Source organism: Labrus bergylta, chromosome 13 (assembly GCF_963930695.1).
Source record: "Labrus bergylta chromosome 13, fLabBer1.1, whole genome shotgun sequence".
In the NCBI taxonomy this organism is placed as follows: domain Eukaryota; kingdom Metazoa; phylum Chordata; class Actinopteri; order Labriformes; family Labridae; genus Labrus; species Labrus bergylta.
The window spans coordinates 3,174,396-3,191,553 of NC_089207.1; the positions used below are offsets into that span (position 1 = coordinate 3,174,396).

Below are 17,158 nucleotides of genomic sequence, written 5' to 3' on the forward strand. Positions count from 1 at the left end.
CTCAAACGAGAGGGACAAACTCCGGCATGTCTGCATTAGCTGCTGCCTTGGACAGCTGTTTTACTGTCACGCTGCTCACCCTGACATAGATGCGAAGCGGCATTCGCGTCTGTTGTTTCCCGGCGGCGGCTGTAAACGGAGGAGGGGAGAAATACGCTGCAAGTTAATTAGCTCGCTGGCTAGCCCGTCGCTAGCTGCTAATGCGGAGCTAACGGCTAACCCATCAGTGATACATGTTACCCGAGATTTGCCAAAATATCAGTTTTTGTAGCAAAACACTCGATGGCTGCTGTTTAGTCGGAGAATAAATGGCGCTGACATTTAAATCTACATGTAGTCGTGAATGTTGGAAGTCAGCAGTGTAGCTTTCTACCTGGTTCTTATCGACACCTGTGTGTGTGTTTCCTGCTAGCCACGTAAACTGCTCCTGCTAAGTGTTGACGTAGCAGGAGTAGGAGCGCCGAGTTATTGACATTTTTGAGGACAATAAATTCCGGCCGTGAATATGAATAATTGTGAGTGGAAATGCTGTAGCTGGACGTGACCGTGTGGGCTCCCGGTGGTTTCCTTAGTCCTGTTGGATTGAGCGGATGATGAAGCGAGTCATCTGGCTGATCTCAGGAATCAACAGAAGAATGATGAAGCTGCTTTTCGCCCTCGCTTTGATCGCCTACATCGCCTGTGAGTAAAAGTAATGTCAGTGTCATTATCACAAGCTGGTTTATCTCCAACCATGAACCGTGCACAGCTCCTTCTGTTGGGATCTTTTAGGGATCTTCAAGGGAAAACTTCATTTTCATTTTCATACAAAGAGGAAAATACACATTTATATGACGAGGTGCTTAAAGACATTATACACATTTAGTAACCTCTGAAGCAGGGGTGTCAACTGGCGGCCCCCCATCAACCCTCAGTGTGGCCCTCAGGTCAATTTTTACACATCAATTAATTGGAAACGTGAAGAAAAACATTTCAATTCATTTTTGATTTATTTCCTTAATTCAGTATTCATAATGCTGAATCACTGTTCATGAGCAGACAGGAGCAGGAAGAAGAAAACTTATAATACCTGCCCGTTTCCATGAAAAACATGACAAAATCTGCCATGAAATCATGAACACCAGAAATATGTGCGTAATAATATTTGATCACTGGTATATGTTGAGTTAACTTGGTATATGAGTGTCTGCTGACGCTTTTAAAAAAGGGCCCTAAAAACCTTTTTAACGAAGCCTTCTGCTTGTGCATTTAGTTGCATTAGTTGCTTAGTTGATTAAATTTGTTTTTATTTCTATTTAATTTTTCTTCCTGTAGCACTTTGAGATTTGTTTTGCAAAAATGTAAAGTGTGTTACAAATTAAATGTATTATTATTATTATTATTATTATAAATTTGAGACATAATTGACTGTAATCGTTTGTATTCTACAATTTGGCCCCCTGGCGGTGTGAATTAAATGAATGTGGCCCCTCGCTGTGACCACAGTTGCCCCGTCCCTGCTCTAAAGTCACCGTGTTCAGGCATATAGAAATAATACAAACTGTTAACTAGTTTCTTTATGGACTAAATCTTTCTTTTTCCATCTCCCATCTGCACAGCTGTCCCAAGAGTCAGCCTCTAGTTGGACACTTTAATGATCACCTCAATTACTTACATACAATTACAAATTCAGTTGGGCCAGATTTTAAAACCAAGACATTTAGCTGGGCCAGACTTTTTCAGTGGCTGGTAAGCAGCAGTTAATGATACATTTTAAACCAACTATTAATGTAATGATTTTGTAATTTTTATTCATTGCTTCCCTTTTTAGATGTGGTTACATCTGACACAAGCATATCAAAAAACGCCTAAAAACAAAAGAGGTGTAATTTAACAGAACCTGAGGTAGCAACAGTACATTTTTTTTCTTCCACTTTTGCAAAAAACTAAACAAAAAAAAACATTTTGGTCACATCTGACCCAGGCACATAAATACGTTCGTTTTAAATCACTACATGTGTGATTAGGCATGGCTTTATTATGCATCCCATATTATGTTGATATGTAGGCCACAGTTACCCTGCTGACTTTCTTAGTGGGAGAAGTGACTTTTTTTTTTCTGAACTAGAGCAGTGACTTTTGGCTCGTAAGATGTCAATGCAATCTGAAAGCATTGGTGAAGAGTATTGTCGGTCAGGGAGCAACGAGAGCTGCTTTTTATTGAGTTCATGTGCGAAAAGCTTGATTCACATGTATATGTTGATCCAAACATGCTGAGCACAACGATTGCTACTTTCTTCACGTTAGGGAACTGATGAACGTTGACATCACTCCAAAACTTTGCGGGCCCGCTCCTGTGCGTTTCAGGGTCGAGAAAGACATGTTTTACAGGTTGTATTATGTGGCTACTACTTCTAACGTTAGCATTAGTAAACGCGTTTTCACAACAACACGCTGCATTCTGGGTTGAGTGTTGCCAGGCTACTTATAGTGTTGTATTCACGATCTGAAGTACTGTAGGAATTTCTGTAGAAATATCTGTAAGCTCGCCGAACACGTTTTCCCCATTTTTTTTTTCGTCTTCTCTGGTTGGGCCACTCGGGGATTGCTTCTGGGCCACACTATTTGACTGGCCTGCTCTAAAGTCACCGTGTTCAGGCACATAGAAATAATACAAACTGTTAGTTTCTTTTTCTTATATGTAAGGTTCTAATGCACTTTATTAGTTTTTATGTTACTAGAACTTGAATTAAATGTAATGTTTTATTGCTGCTTTTACAAAAATGTATTTTCAAGTTACATTGTTTTTTTGTTTTTTTTTTTTGCTGTGAGAAGTTTGGATGGACAATCATTTTCAGCTTTTCTCCCCCCCTGACATTTTAACTCCATCGTATTTTGTATGTATTACACATGAAGTAAAACTTGTCTTTTAAATAATAAAACATCACAAATGTAGTGATATGCATTTTAGTTGAGTCCCTAACATTTACATTCTGAGTAGGTCTGTTGTTGCAGACATACCAATTCTTATTACTCAGACAGCCAAACAATGACCTTCATTTGAAAGTTTGATTGGCTTGTTTTGGCAGACATGACATTGGCTCTGCTGTACTGGACAGAGGGGGTTTTGAGTATTGTGTTGTGGATTCACAATGTACATGGTCTCTGTGAAACCCATGATTTGGTGTTTGTGTCAATCAGGTGATGTGACATCTGTCTTTTCACAAGGATTTTTCTTCTTGTTTTATTGAATGGTTAACCTTATGATTTGTAAGGTTGACCCGACATTTTAGCTGTGTCTGAAAAGTAAAATTTTACAACATGTTTTAGAGATGTTGTCAGCAACGTCTCTGCTAAGTAAAAGACCAAGCAAAATCAAATCTGAGACCGTGTCAGAGTTAAAAAAAAAAAAAAAAAAGACAAATTACAGATTAATGCTGACAAAATTGAGCCCCAGAACACAAAACTTGCACAGAGATTAAGCCAACATTGTTTCATTCATTTATCTTTGTTTTATTGTTTTTAATCTTCAAATTGAATCCATTTTTGTATTGCTTTAATGGTTATTGCAAAGATTAAAGTGCATGAAATACCCAGAATTGATAGAGATGATGTTTCCTTGCTAGACTTTCCTTCTAACACTTTTGAAATCAGTCTGACTTTTTATGGTTATGAACATTTTAATGGTTAACAACTCACTCTACATTTCCCAGCAGCAGGAAACACATTTAGAGAAGTTAGTCATTAAGATAATGAATTTTCCTCACCTGACTTTTCCTTTATCAGTGGTCTTTTGAAACTTTTCTTAAAGACTGCTGAATGATACAAAACATTGAACATGCACTTCATCATGCTGGCATTCTTGTGACACGATTTATTTTTTTCTCTTCCAGCTGTCTGGGGAACATACACAAATATGAGGTACAGTCATTCATGTTTCTGTTTGATTATTATTGGTTTTATTTTGCCCTTAGAAAACTTTTAGGGGGTCTTGGTCAAGATGCAGCTCATGTATTAAAAAAAGGATGCATGAAAATTGCAAGATGAAAGGGTAACTATAAATGCAATAAACTCTTCAATCAGAATTCAGATCAGTCACCGGGCGGTGGAACCCGAATTACTCACCTCTACATATTTATTTGGAGGAGTGGGTGGTCTAATGAGGTTGTTTACTGAACATGATGACTGCGGCTCCTCTCAGCATGAGGCTGTCCTACTCTTCAAGTTGTTTAGTCTAACCTTCAAAGAGCGGGGAAATAAAAAAAAAAAACTCATTCTCATAAAAAAAAAAAAATAATAATAATAAATCATCCATCTCTGTTGAAACAAAACTACAATAGGTTATGATAAAACAACCCGATCTGAACTAGTCAGCTAAGTTTTCTGATCTGATTATGCTGTTATTGGCTGAGTTACAAACTAATGACATGTTTTTTTCATTACAGTGATGAACTGTTGTTTGACAGTTTTAATTGTCGACCAAGTCAAAATGTAAAAAAAAAAAATACAATACTGAGGTGACTCATGTGTTGTGATGTAACAGCAATCAGGAAGTAAGGAGCTTATTCTGTGGCTTTGTGATAATCATCTCTGTTATCATCTCATCCCCCTTGTCCTTTCTTTCTCTTGCCACAGATCAATACAAGAACACGGAGAAATGAAGATTGAGCAGAGAATTGATGAAGTGAGTTTGACCCAGAGAGCTGTTCTTAGCCTCTTAATATATTGTCTTTTACAGTTCCAAGGAGCGCTGCTGCAGATCTTATGACACATGTATGAAACTACAATCTTGTAAAGAGTAAAAAATATTGTTTACGTTAGTATGCAATTTCTACCTGAGGCTTGATGAACAAATCAGACAACTTTAAACTAACTTAACTAACTAATAAAAAACATTTAACAGACATTTTTTATGCTGCTGAAAATTCAATGTCAAATCTCTGCTCATTTGCTGTGCACACACCACTAACCGGCATAAAAGGTACAAATCAAGCAACTGCTGACAACCATTTCAACCTTGTTTAGAAATGGTTAAACCATTTTTAAAAGGATCTTTCAGTACAAGACAGCGGTTCAAATAGTAGTTTAATGTAAGTTTGGCTTTGTCTTTATTTATATAAAAATGAAAAGAAAAAAAAGCACAAAACTATAAACACCTCGGCGACAAATGTTATGCAAATTGTCCCTTCAATTAAAATGCTGAATAGGCTATAAAATGATGAGAAAGGTCTCACTCATTTGTTTTCTATATTACGCTTTATGAGTGAAGGTAGTTAGGCTGACTACATAACTGGATACATTGAAAACTGGACAGCTGCCCATAGTCGGAAAAATGTGGAAATGCGTGTTTTTCTTTGTTCCTGAGAACACTGACCGTCTTTATTGACTGACAGATTACCCACGTTTGAAGCATGTGGGCAGGACAGATGGCTGTTTGCATGCAACAGGATTAAAACTCTGAGCTTTTGTTTTTTTAATGCCACAACACAGGTGACTGTGGTGACCGAAGGCTTTATGTTTTTGGGTTGTCCGTCTGTCCTTCATCCAATTCTTGTGAAAATGAACGCCTGAAAGGAAAAGTCTTCAAATCAGGCACAGACAAACACTTCAGAGATCAACTGAAAAACTCCTTAACGGTCACTGTGAACTCCAAATCTTTTTTTTTATAAGTGAACTTCACATTCATAACATGACAAAGTTTAAATATCTTAAAGGATGAAATACATGTTAGTACACTGGTGACTGCTATTTTACCAAAAATCAACTTAATACCTTTAAATAAATCATTTGATGTCTTCAATATGGTCGATTATATTAAATTAATGTTAGCTATAATCTCATCGAAAGTTGGAGGGAAGCTATGAGCTAGTATAACTGTAACTGGACCAGAACTAAGAAGCAACCATTTAGATATTTTCCCGTTGCATTACGACCTAGTAAAGTAAACTATGGGTTTGAAGGCACCATACGTTTAGTATGAACACTATTAGAACATTAACGCACTTGTATAGCCAAGACATGTATTTGCCAGCGAAAAAAAAAAAAAAAATCCTGTAATTTGACAAAAGCTTATCGAATAAGTAAATCTATTATTTCGGAGCATTAAAACTCGCATTTCCTTGAACATTAGCTAATAACAGAAAGTTTGAGTGAGGTGCTTCTTTGAACTTTGACCTGGGACGTCAAATCAACTTCAGACTGATTTGAAAATACATGAGCGCAGGCACTCTCAGTCCCACAATTATCATATAAGGCTGTCCGCATTCACACGTGAGTTTGTCATATGACTATATATATATATGTGTATATGTGTATATGTGTATATGTATATGTGTATATTTGTATATTTTTCTTTCACAAAATGGAATAACTAAAAGGACGAACCAAGTGCAGAACTAAAGACACTATTTTTTTTGTTTTTTTTTATTTTTTACAAAAAGTCAAAAGTCTAAAAACAAGGCTTACTTCTTGAAAAGTCCAAACTGCAAAATTATCACAAGGAGCCACGAGGGAAAAAAAAACACAGGACACACGAATAGAGGTCTGGCATGAGGAAAATAAAACAAAAGGATAAGAGCTCACAGATTTCCCACAGCCTTTCCCAAAAATGTGAGTATTTGACCAGACTGTGTTTAATACCAGCCGTGAACACATGGTTCATTTACAACAACTGATACAGTTGAACTTAAAATAACAGCCATCAACAAAACTAATTTAAAGTAGCAATACAGAAGTTAAAGATCTGAAGTTAAACTAAATTTCCAGTCATAAGGTCACATCTTATAAGTCACATCATGTGTACAGTAAGTGTTAGTGGTACAACTGATCACAATTGATCCCTGACAGTCAAACCCCGGATGGTTGGGACTTAATGTGAACAAAAGATTTACTGCTGAAAAATCCCCGTGCACAGTCTCAGTGAAAAGAACACAGCGATGACTTGACGTCAATGCCATGGAGATTCACTGTACAAATAGAAGACAGGCGGATCAGCTTTCACACGGAAAAGGGTCGTAATGGGTCGATATTTCAGTGTATATGGTTTCTTTGTATGAAATGGTCTTTTCTCTGTCCCCCCTCACCATGTCTGCATCTATCATGCAGATATCCACTGGTGTTTGTGTGTTACAACAATCAGTAACTTATTGTTATCTCTGCTCTAGTCTGTAGCTGTAAATTAAGCCATAATACACAAACTCTGTTAGACAGTGCAGTGTTAAGTCCATATACTGCAGATAAAGTCACTTAAAACATGCCCCACAGTTTGTTGTTTTCAGTCTAACTCACATAACACACACTGGAGGAGCAGCCAGTGCAAAGACACACACACCTCAGCTAAATGAACAGTATTCAACTTAAACTTCACCCGTTGAAACATGAATCTGTATTAACATTCAGAATCAGAAATACTTTATTAATCCCAGAGGGAAATTCGATCGTTACAGTTTCTCCAGAATATACAGTATAGCAGTAGAAACATAGTAATAAAAACATTTACAGACATATTTACTTCAACACATACGGCCATTTCCTCAACTGATTCTGAGATTTCCTCCAGAATTGATCTTGGAAATTCCTGGCAGAAAATAGACTCTATGTCTGTGTCCATAGGCAAACAGCGTAGACACTACCAGTCCGCCCCGGCTCCTCGTCCTCACTGTCACCAACAGGCAGGCCTTTGGATGACGCAAAATGACGATTTTTGCATCATCGAAAGCTCCTTTTCAGATTCAGAAATACAAAGATTTCACATCTCAGGGAAAATGAGGGTGGGATAATAATAATTAATTTATACTTTATTGATCCCACGAGGGGAAATTCGTTTGCACGACCATTCAAAAATACTACCAGGTTTCTAATGATACAAAGCTTAATGCAAATTGGTGAAGTATCCCTTTAAGGCTCTCTATGCGTATCATATGAAGTCTTTTTTCACACGTTTATATATATATATATATATATATATATATATATATATATTTTTTTTTCTGTGTTCCCATTTTGCCAGAAAAAGATGTAAAGTGTATACTGTAGCTATACGTCAAGTTGACATGATAAGGCCAACTAAAGTGTCAATTTAACATAATCAAAGCTCCAATCTCACAGATCTCTCTCTTCTCATCCCTCTGTAGGCTGTTGCTCCTCTCAGAGAGAAGATTCGTGATCTGGAACAAAGGTGTGTGTATGTCCTCTTATTCAAATGTACACATACGTTCACAAGTCAGTGCAGAGGGAAGCGTTGAGAAACGTGTGCAGAACTGACAATAATAGCCTTTTCCCGCTGTCAGTACAAACACGTTCTCTAAGTTAATACCATTTTTCTGTCCTGCTTTTGAAGGAGCACCTCTCAAAGCAGACCTTTTAGAATATTCAAGATAGTTCACATTCAATCAGTCCAATGTTTGCGCTTTCATTTTTTTGTTTCGTCAAGTAGGAGCAACAGAATGGCAAGGGTACTCTAAGAAGAAGCCTCAGAGCAAACTTTCATTGTTCAGTCTTTTTCAAGGTTTTTACCAAGAGTCAGATTATTATTTTTACATAACCAGAGAGAACACACACAAAGAAATTCAGTGTCTGATGCTTTTCTGTTGGGTCTCAGAACTCCTGGCTTTCTCGTTGTCATAAACCTTCATCAGGCTAGCTGATAAAGTTAAAAACAACAGCAATGTGACGGTGACAAATGCTCTAATTACTGGCTGTCCTTCCACTGATCTGTGGAAAATCTCTGGTGAACTTACAGGTAAAACACGTAAAACACGAGACTCTTGTTGGCTGATGTGTTTTTTTTTATTTATTTTTTTATGTAGCACTGAGGACTCATATTTAATAGCTACGTTTAATTGGACTGACAAAATAAGAGTTAGGGCACAGTTCTGTTTTTCATTCATCTCCTGGATTTTTTTTCTTTCTGATTTTCATCACTAAAGGAGTTAACCCTCTCTCTTCCAGTTTTTCACAGAAATATCCACCTGTGAAATTCCTGTCAGAAAAGGATCGGAAAAGAATTTTGGTATGCTACAAACACACCTCTCACGACTCTAATCACACTCCACACTCATTCCTCGCCTCAGACGCCCAGTTGAGCCACTTGAGCAGCAATGTGTTACTTGTAAATTCTTGCAAATCCCACTGAAACTCCAACATCGGCTCTAATCCAAATGAATCTCTAAATTCATCCTTGACACAAGTTACTGTTGATGACTAGGTTCATTGTTACACTGTCAAGCTAACCGGGCCACCTTAATAGAGCCGTGCCATTGTTAATGTTAGTAACACCTGTGCTTCTCCTAACATGACAAGATGTTGTTTGTAGATAAGGCTATTCGATTAAGACATAAGTTCTGTCTGTGTTACAGAGTAATTGAACACAAAAAGGAAAATCTTTCAACTGTAAAATCCCTCCTACTGTACATCGAGTCCCTCCACCCCTCATGTTGTTTGGTACTGTCTGAAAGCAGTTTTTCAGAGCAATCATCCAGCTACAATATCCTTTAAAATGCTGATATTTCATTCACTTTCACTAGATTACTGGTGGAGCTGGTTTCGTGGGTTCCCACCTGACTGACAAGCTGATGATGGATGGCCATGAGGTCACTGTCGTGGACAACTTCTTCACAGGAAGGAAAAGAAACGTGGAGCACTGGCTCGGCCACGAAAACTTTGAGCTCATCAATCATGATGTGGTGGAGCCTCTCTACATCGAGGGTGAGCGAGAGAGTTAATGTGGGAAATGATGAATTGCTTTTTACCTTCTGATGCTGATCCAAGGATGACCAGCTCTGTTAGGCTTATAATAAAAACGGGTTTAAATTATGCAGGAAACAGGGAGAGCTCATACATATATATTTAATAATAATCAGAATATTTCTGAAAAAAAAAACCAACAACAAACAAGACAAAGAAAAAAGGGAATTTTAGGTTATGGAGGAGACAAATGATGTCTAATCCAACAGCTAAACATCTTGTAATTTGATAAATATAGCATAGCTCAGTCACTTACAGTGGTGGGTGTAAAAAAGAAAATTTTTAAAAGGTCTAATTGTTAAAGGTCACATCCATTCTCTCCGACTTTTGCCTGCTCCACTTTTTAGAAAATGTGTGCTCAAACAGGCCGTTTGGAGATTTTCCCTTCATGACATCACAAAGGGAAGTAACCCCTCCCCCAGGTGGATGGCTTGCACCATGTAAACAATAGGGCATGGAGCAATAAGCCCGAGTCACCCAAGCCCTTCCAGAGAGGGAGCGTGGTCAGACACAGCTCATTTACATTTAAAGGTACAGGCACAGAAACAGCCTGTTCTGAGCAGGGCTGAAATAGAGGGGTTTATAGACATGATCAAATACAGGATCAGAGTGGATTTATAACAAGAAACTTCACAGACATCGTGAGACATGTCTTGTGGGGCTCTGAGACTTATTTAAACCTGTTGAAAAGGAGTATAATATGTGACCTTTAATAGACTGCATGTTTGCCTGGTTGTTAACCAACAGGGTGCTGTCAGGATAGAAATGAGTGCTTTTATTTTACAGTTAAAAGCTGTTGCCTGTTTCCACTCAAGATTCTCAGAGCACGGACAAAATCTGTGCAATATAAAATCAGGAATATAATTTGTGTTTTATGCATTGGATGGATGCATATGGTGTATATAATACCTGATCCATTTCTGAGCTGTTGTTTGTTTTCTTTAATTATACCAGGTGTCAAAACAACCTGGTAGACATTTCCCAAATGATGTTTGAACAACCAGCGATTTAGCGCATGTGCAAATGCAACCCTGGGAACAAAAGATAAAAAAACTGAGGATTGAGGCCTCAGCTAATACTGACCAACTGCATAATCTGCACTGAATATCCATTTGAGTAAAAAGATCTTTACATGCAGCAGTGCACTTGAGATGTCTGCCTTGAACTAGCTCACAGGTTTCACTCCAGTTTATGCTAAGAAGACCATGGAAGGCAGCATTCTAACATTATGATTCATGGACAGTACAAGTAGTGGACAGATTTGATGCGGTAGATTGGAATCGTCAAGACCTGCTTGATTTACATGAAACGTAGTTGCTGGTGTTATGAAAAAGTTAGTTTCCAACATTCTGGACACAGAACTGCTGGAGACACATAAGCATCATTAAAGCATAAATATGCATGCCCTGAGTTACACAAGCACCAAAACGCAAGCTGTGAAAATCCATTTCTCGACTGGACACAAAAGCATAATATAACTCGCTGTGTGTTTGTTGTGTTAATGCAATTTTCTTCACTGCAATATCACTAAAATTGTCCCAACTTTGAGGGTCTGTGATGTTATTGTGTTCACTTTAAAACAGGAGAAGATTGGATTTTTGGGGGGGGTTGGAATTAGGAGGGAAGGAGTCTTGCATACTCAATGGAAATTGTTTGGCCACCCCATGATATCCCTGGCCTGTCCTCGGGGATATATCCTTACATGTTGTAGATAAAAGAAAATAGAAATATGAACTACAATATTCAAAGTGGCTTAAAATGAAATAACAGAGGGTCATTGGGAGACTTTCTGTCCTGCATGAAAATGCTGTCTGAAGTCATAGTCTGTGCTTTATGAAAGGGTAGGATGTACAACTGTGAAATGAGAAATTGTTGAGCGAACAAGCAATGGAAGTGAAGATGTTTTACCTCATGAATCCAAAATGCCATGCCTCCAATAGGTGCTGACGTTCTTAAGGAGAGTGGAAATTCAAGTGGTGGGCCTGAAAATGGAGGGATGACTAAGACTGTGATAATGGACCTTTGATGGTCAAGGAAGAAAAAAATCACTATACACAAATAAGTGGATTGAACATTTTGGTAGAAGAAAAGCACATGTCTTATGTCTGAGTCATATGTCCAATCTTCAGATGAGTGAGCAAACTTTGAATTATGATCAAATTATTTGATCTACTGCTCATGTAATTTGATCATAATGAGGATGTGAAATTCATTCCAAAACTTTATAAACAGCAGGCGGTGGGTTGGTGGGTGTGTATGGAAGCGATTAGTGATCAGAATTCAAATGATAAAGCTAATTTGAAAATTCAAATGCATTAACAGAAATGCTTCTTAATTTTCAGAATATGAGTTGTTGCACAGAATATAAATTAGCTTCTTCATTTGAATTATGATACAGATTTAGCGGGGCATTTTTTTAAATGATAAAGCAAATGTCATTTTCTTCCTCATTTTAATTTAGTCAAAGTGCATTTTTGTTGAAAACTAAAATTCAAATTAGATAAATTAATCATGGGAGTTTCAGCCCTCGGTGATTCATTTTTGATTGAAGTTCTTTTTATTTGATCAACTGCGCATTCAAGGCTGGCTGTCATTAAATGCATTAATGTTTCAAATCATGCAGCTTTAAAAAAAAAAAGAACAACTCAAAGATAATTCTGTATAACTGTCACTTTACATTTTAAAAATATATAACTAAAATGAACCTTTGTTTGATGGTGAAATGATTCATGTTCCCTTTTTGTCTTTACAGTGGATCAGATCTACCACCTGGCATCTCCAGCCTCTCCTCCCAACTACATGTACAATCCCATCAAAACACTCAAGACCAACACAATAGGCACTCTCAACATGCTCGGTGAGTACATAAAGAGCATGCTACCTATTCATTTCTTTAAATGGTAGGATAGGACTCAAAGCACAGTCACAGACTCAAGCGTCTCAGGGCGCGGTCTCACTGGCCATCCGTACCGTGCCCAAGCACGCTTCAACGCTAAAGTCCAGTTCGTTTGACCAGTGTGACCGCTCTGTATCGTGCTCAGGCACGGTGCACTTCCTTGTCTTTGGCACACTTCAGAGAGGTGTGCTTCAGCACGGTGCACTTCATGCACGAGCACAAGCACGCAGGTAAACAACGCTGACAGCCTTCATTATGGAGAAATCCAGAGTTTCATGTCTGTATCTGAATAACATGACTCAATATAAGACACAAAGTAGCTGTCATGCTCTCTGTGTTGCTCTATGTGCAGACGCGGACTCGACTGTGCGTCTTTTTCTCTCTCTCTCTCTCTCTCTCTGTCTCTCTCTCTCTCTCTCTCTCGCTCTCTCTCTCTCTCTCTCTCTCTCTCTCTCTCTCGTCCGCCTGTTTGTAAACTGAGCACGCTTCATAATAACAAAGCGTGCATGTGTTGTATTAAGACGTTATGTACAAGAGGTAATCGTGCTTTTCGGCACGGTTAGTCCTGTGCAGTATGACCGCGGGCCGTGCCGGCCAGCGTGGGAATGGCGCTGCGGGGGGCAATGAGTGCTTGAGTACAGCACGGTACAGATGACGAGTGTGACAGCGCCCTCAGAATCAGAAATCCGAATCAGAAATACTGATTGAAGAAGGTGCCAGTCAAAAATATAGAAACAATACATCAATTCAAAAGACGGTAAAGTCTTGCCAGACTTTGGCTGCCAGGGTATAATTACCATTGTTATTTTTTTTGGTTTATCCATAAACTGAATCCATCACTGCACATGCAAGAGGAAGGCGTACACCAGAGAGAGAGAGAGAGAGAGAGAGAGAGAGAGAGAGGTCCGCTGACCGTACATAACCCTGAAGGTCTCACCCGGTCGCCCCTCCTGGAAAATGCAACGATTGTTGTGCTAATGTGTCTCGTTTTTAAAACTGTAAGTTCTTATGCTGTTGTTTTAATATTATTCCGCAGCTGCTTAGTGATAAGCGTCAAAATGTCATCATGAATAGGCGCAGATCTCCAGATTTGATACCCGGAATATTGAGAAAAAAAACATTTCAAAACACGAGTAATGTACTTGAGCGTCTCTAACAAACTGCTGGTGAATTACTGTCAAAAACACAACAATAAACAGAGCGAGGAGGCAAGGTGGGAGACGCCACTGTGTGTAAGAAAGAAGGGAGGAGAGAGGAGCCGTTATGTTTGGTGTGTGTGTGGAGATGTGAGAAGGGGAACGAGGAAAGATGAGCAGATTAAGTTGTTTGTTCACAAAGCACAATTAATAAATATACAAACCTTATTTATAAACTGTATATATATTACCTAAGATAGTATACCCCCCACCACAGCTCAGGTACAGCGTGAATCTTGAGGAAACACTGGACTCAGTTCATACGGGGGTAGAGAAGAGCAGGGCTTTATTCTAAGACTATTCCTAAGGAGCAGTGAATCACCTCGCTGAACGCAGTCTGATGTGTTTTTCATTTCTTTTCAGAAAAGGACATTCTGTCATTTTATAAGATTTGTCCACTTTAAAAAGGATTTCAAACATTGATATTCCCCATCCTGTCTTGTCTAATTTAATTATAAGAGTTAATAAATGACAGCTCTGCTTACAGTTTAAATATCCAGAAAGATACTTTATGCTTCATATGAGACTCATTGTTTTTTTAATTTTTTTTTTATTAGGTGCAATAAAGTGACAAACTGGTGATATACAAGACTCATTCTTTAATATATTGGTACTTTGTCTGGAAGCTGTCAGTCCGATCTAAATTCGGCTGCAGAATCTAGTATTGTGTATGATTCTTGTTTTTCTTTTCTACTGATAAATGATGGGAAGATTTTTCAAGGGAAGCACAGATGAGTTTCGGTCTCATTTTAAAACAGTGTTTTGGATTTTTTTCCCATAAATCAACATAAAAGAGCGTAATGTGTCAAAGAAAATCCAGATGAGGTAACGTCAAAGCCCTGTGTGATAGATAAACTACAGTGATAATTATATTGTATTGTTTTATGTAAGTTTTGCTGTCTTGGCAGTGGGTGCTGTCATAGATCTTTAAATGTCTTAACAGTCAGACTGAAGAGATCAAACCTTGGCCTTGAACGTCTCATTACAGATAAATGTTTTCGATGTGTTTTCTGTCTCGCAGGTCTCGCCAAACGTGTGGGCGCCAGACTTCTCCTGGCTTCTACTTCTGAGGTATATGGAGGTAAGTAAGACACCTCCGACAATTTTTTTATATTCTACCTTACATAACCAGACTGAATAGTGCTGCTTTCAATGACTTAGTGGGTAAAATCCTGGGTAGACCAACTGATAGAAGCTTGTTGACATTATGAGTGAAGAGAAATTAAATAAATCAATATTCAGCTAAATGAAGATTACACAGCCACTGCAACCTCATCACAACACCTCCATGGATTTGTTTTTTTAACTGATGATTTATCATGCGCTAATACTTTCTGCCAATGTGAGCAGTCCTGTCACGGATATATGTTCTAATAAATAAGGAGGCCACCTGTCTGGCACATCTGGCTCTGTTTATCAAGGATTCCTTTTTTTTATCACCTTCAGTTGCACCTGAAAATCTTCACAAGAAAAAAAATAAAATAATTGTTCCAGGTTCTCCTGTAACAGCACAGCAATTACAGTTAGCCTTGTGTTTGATAAATCACAATCTCTATGTGAAGAGAGTCCTAAGTCTGAGCTGTATCCTGAAATCCCTTTATTCCTGCTAAAACATAGCAGGATTTATGGGAAGGATATGAATTGATATGTTTTTTTTTGCGCTTCTTTATAAGTCTGTAAGATTGGACGCATTCTATTCCAAATGTACCTAATTTGATTCTTGGTTAAGGTAAAAAAAAAAAAAAAAAAACGTCAACAATGTGTTTAAAAAGTTGATAGCAGAAATGTCTTTGTTCCAGATCCAGAAGTACACCCACAAAACGAGGAGTACTGGGGGCATGTGAACCCCATCGGTCCTCGAGCGTGCTACGATGAAGGGAAACGTGTAGCAGAGACCATGTGTTATGCCTACATGAAACAGGTATTGTAACCATCATCTATTTGTGGGGAAAAAATGACAGGCTTTAAAGAGATGATTTTCTTTAACGACTGCCGTCATGGTACTTTCCAACATTCCTTCAAATCTGAAAATGTAGCTACGATCCAATGTTCAGAGTGCCTGAAATACAGTTTTATACATTGGAAACATTATTAAGATAAATGTTTCATCACAGTCAAACTCTGCTAGTGAAAAATAATTTGAGCAACAGTTTAACGGCCAACTGTGTCATTAACCATTACACTTTTATTAACAGTGACCTTGCGGATAATTTTCTTTGGTTTCTGGATTATTCTAAAAAGGAAATGTCTTATTCCAAACAGTCGTTTAAAAAAAATAAAAATCAGAAATGATTCTTTTTTTATTCTTATATTTTTTAAATGAGGATATGTGCTTATTAAAGCAGCAGTAAAATTCCACCTTGATTTGAGGTTTCTTACCAGTAATGTAGAAGTGTTCATACAGAGGCTGTTAGGATTAAACGCAGTATGTAAATTCCACCACCAGGGGGCTCTCAATCAAAATAATAACAAAAAAGATGCTGAACCTGGCGGGGAATCATGGGAGTGATTCTCTCTGCTACTCCACCCCCACCCCTGATGAAAACCAAAATCCGGGTTGACCGTAGTTGAGATGAACGGGCGAAACAGACCTGAGGAAGAGACGATTTGTTTACCGCCGGGCTAATGTATCCGAGTATAGTTTCCATGACGTTTTTTACCACAGCAGCACATACAGCGACAGTAACGCAGCTTTCAGTAGCAGTTCCTGCTTCCTTATACAGCGGTCTTTGATGTCACATCCAGTGTTTCCACGGCAACGATAAACATGTCTTGTCGGTCACGGTGTCCAAAGACACGAGGCGTTACAACTACAGATTTAAGGATTTCAGTGGCTTTGATTACTGTTGGATATATTTTAGGTAATGTAAGTAGTCAACAGAAAATATATTTAACATAGGTCTAGACAATTTTTAATTAACTGAGACATTTTAGTGTAAAGATTCTACATTTTATACCTTTAAATATTGATCGAGAGAAATGAAGAAAACCTCATCTTATTTTAAGCACTCTTGAATATATTATACGTTTCCTTACATATCCAAATGATCCGATTTTTTATTTATTTTTTATTTTAATTTTGTCCCGTTCTGACTTGATTGACGCCAGCCTTTGATGAATAGATATGATTGACTTGTCTTGCCTTTGCTTCAGGCAGGTGATATTTATTTATCTGTCTCGTCTCCTGCTCCCCCTCATTATTTTTTCACACCTGCTGGGAGAATTCTCAGAAATGGCCGCCTTTCAATAACCAACTGTCAGCCGCTTGTGCACGAGGACAAGAATATCACAAGTTCCATCTATTGCCCAGTCATGTAATCAAAATTCATTAACATTTCAAAAC

At 38.1% G+C, this 17,158-nt stretch overlaps 1 protein-coding gene across 1 annotated transcript in view; it reads left to right on the top strand.

Moving 5' to 3' along the window:
• uxs1 (UDP-glucuronate decarboxylase 1) overlaps positions 1-17,158 on the top strand; it is a 41,848-nt gene continuing 24,690 nt past the window's right edge. The window contains exons 1-9 of the mRNA XM_020655358.3: positions 1-681; positions 3,873-3,900; positions 4,615-4,663; positions 8,112-8,155; positions 8,929-8,989; positions 9,504-9,684; positions 12,476-12,580; positions 14,837-14,896; positions 15,615-15,736. Coding sequence (XP_020511014.1) covers positions 591-681; positions 3,873-3,900; positions 4,615-4,663; positions 8,112-8,155; positions 8,929-8,989; positions 9,504-9,684; positions 12,476-12,580; positions 14,837-14,896; positions 15,615-15,736 — 741 coding nt within the window. The 5' untranslated portion in view covers positions 1-590. The remainder of the gene's footprint in view (positions 682-3,872; positions 3,901-4,614; positions 4,664-8,111; positions 8,156-8,928; positions 8,990-9,503; positions 9,685-12,475; positions 12,581-14,836; positions 14,897-15,614; positions 15,737-17,158) is intronic.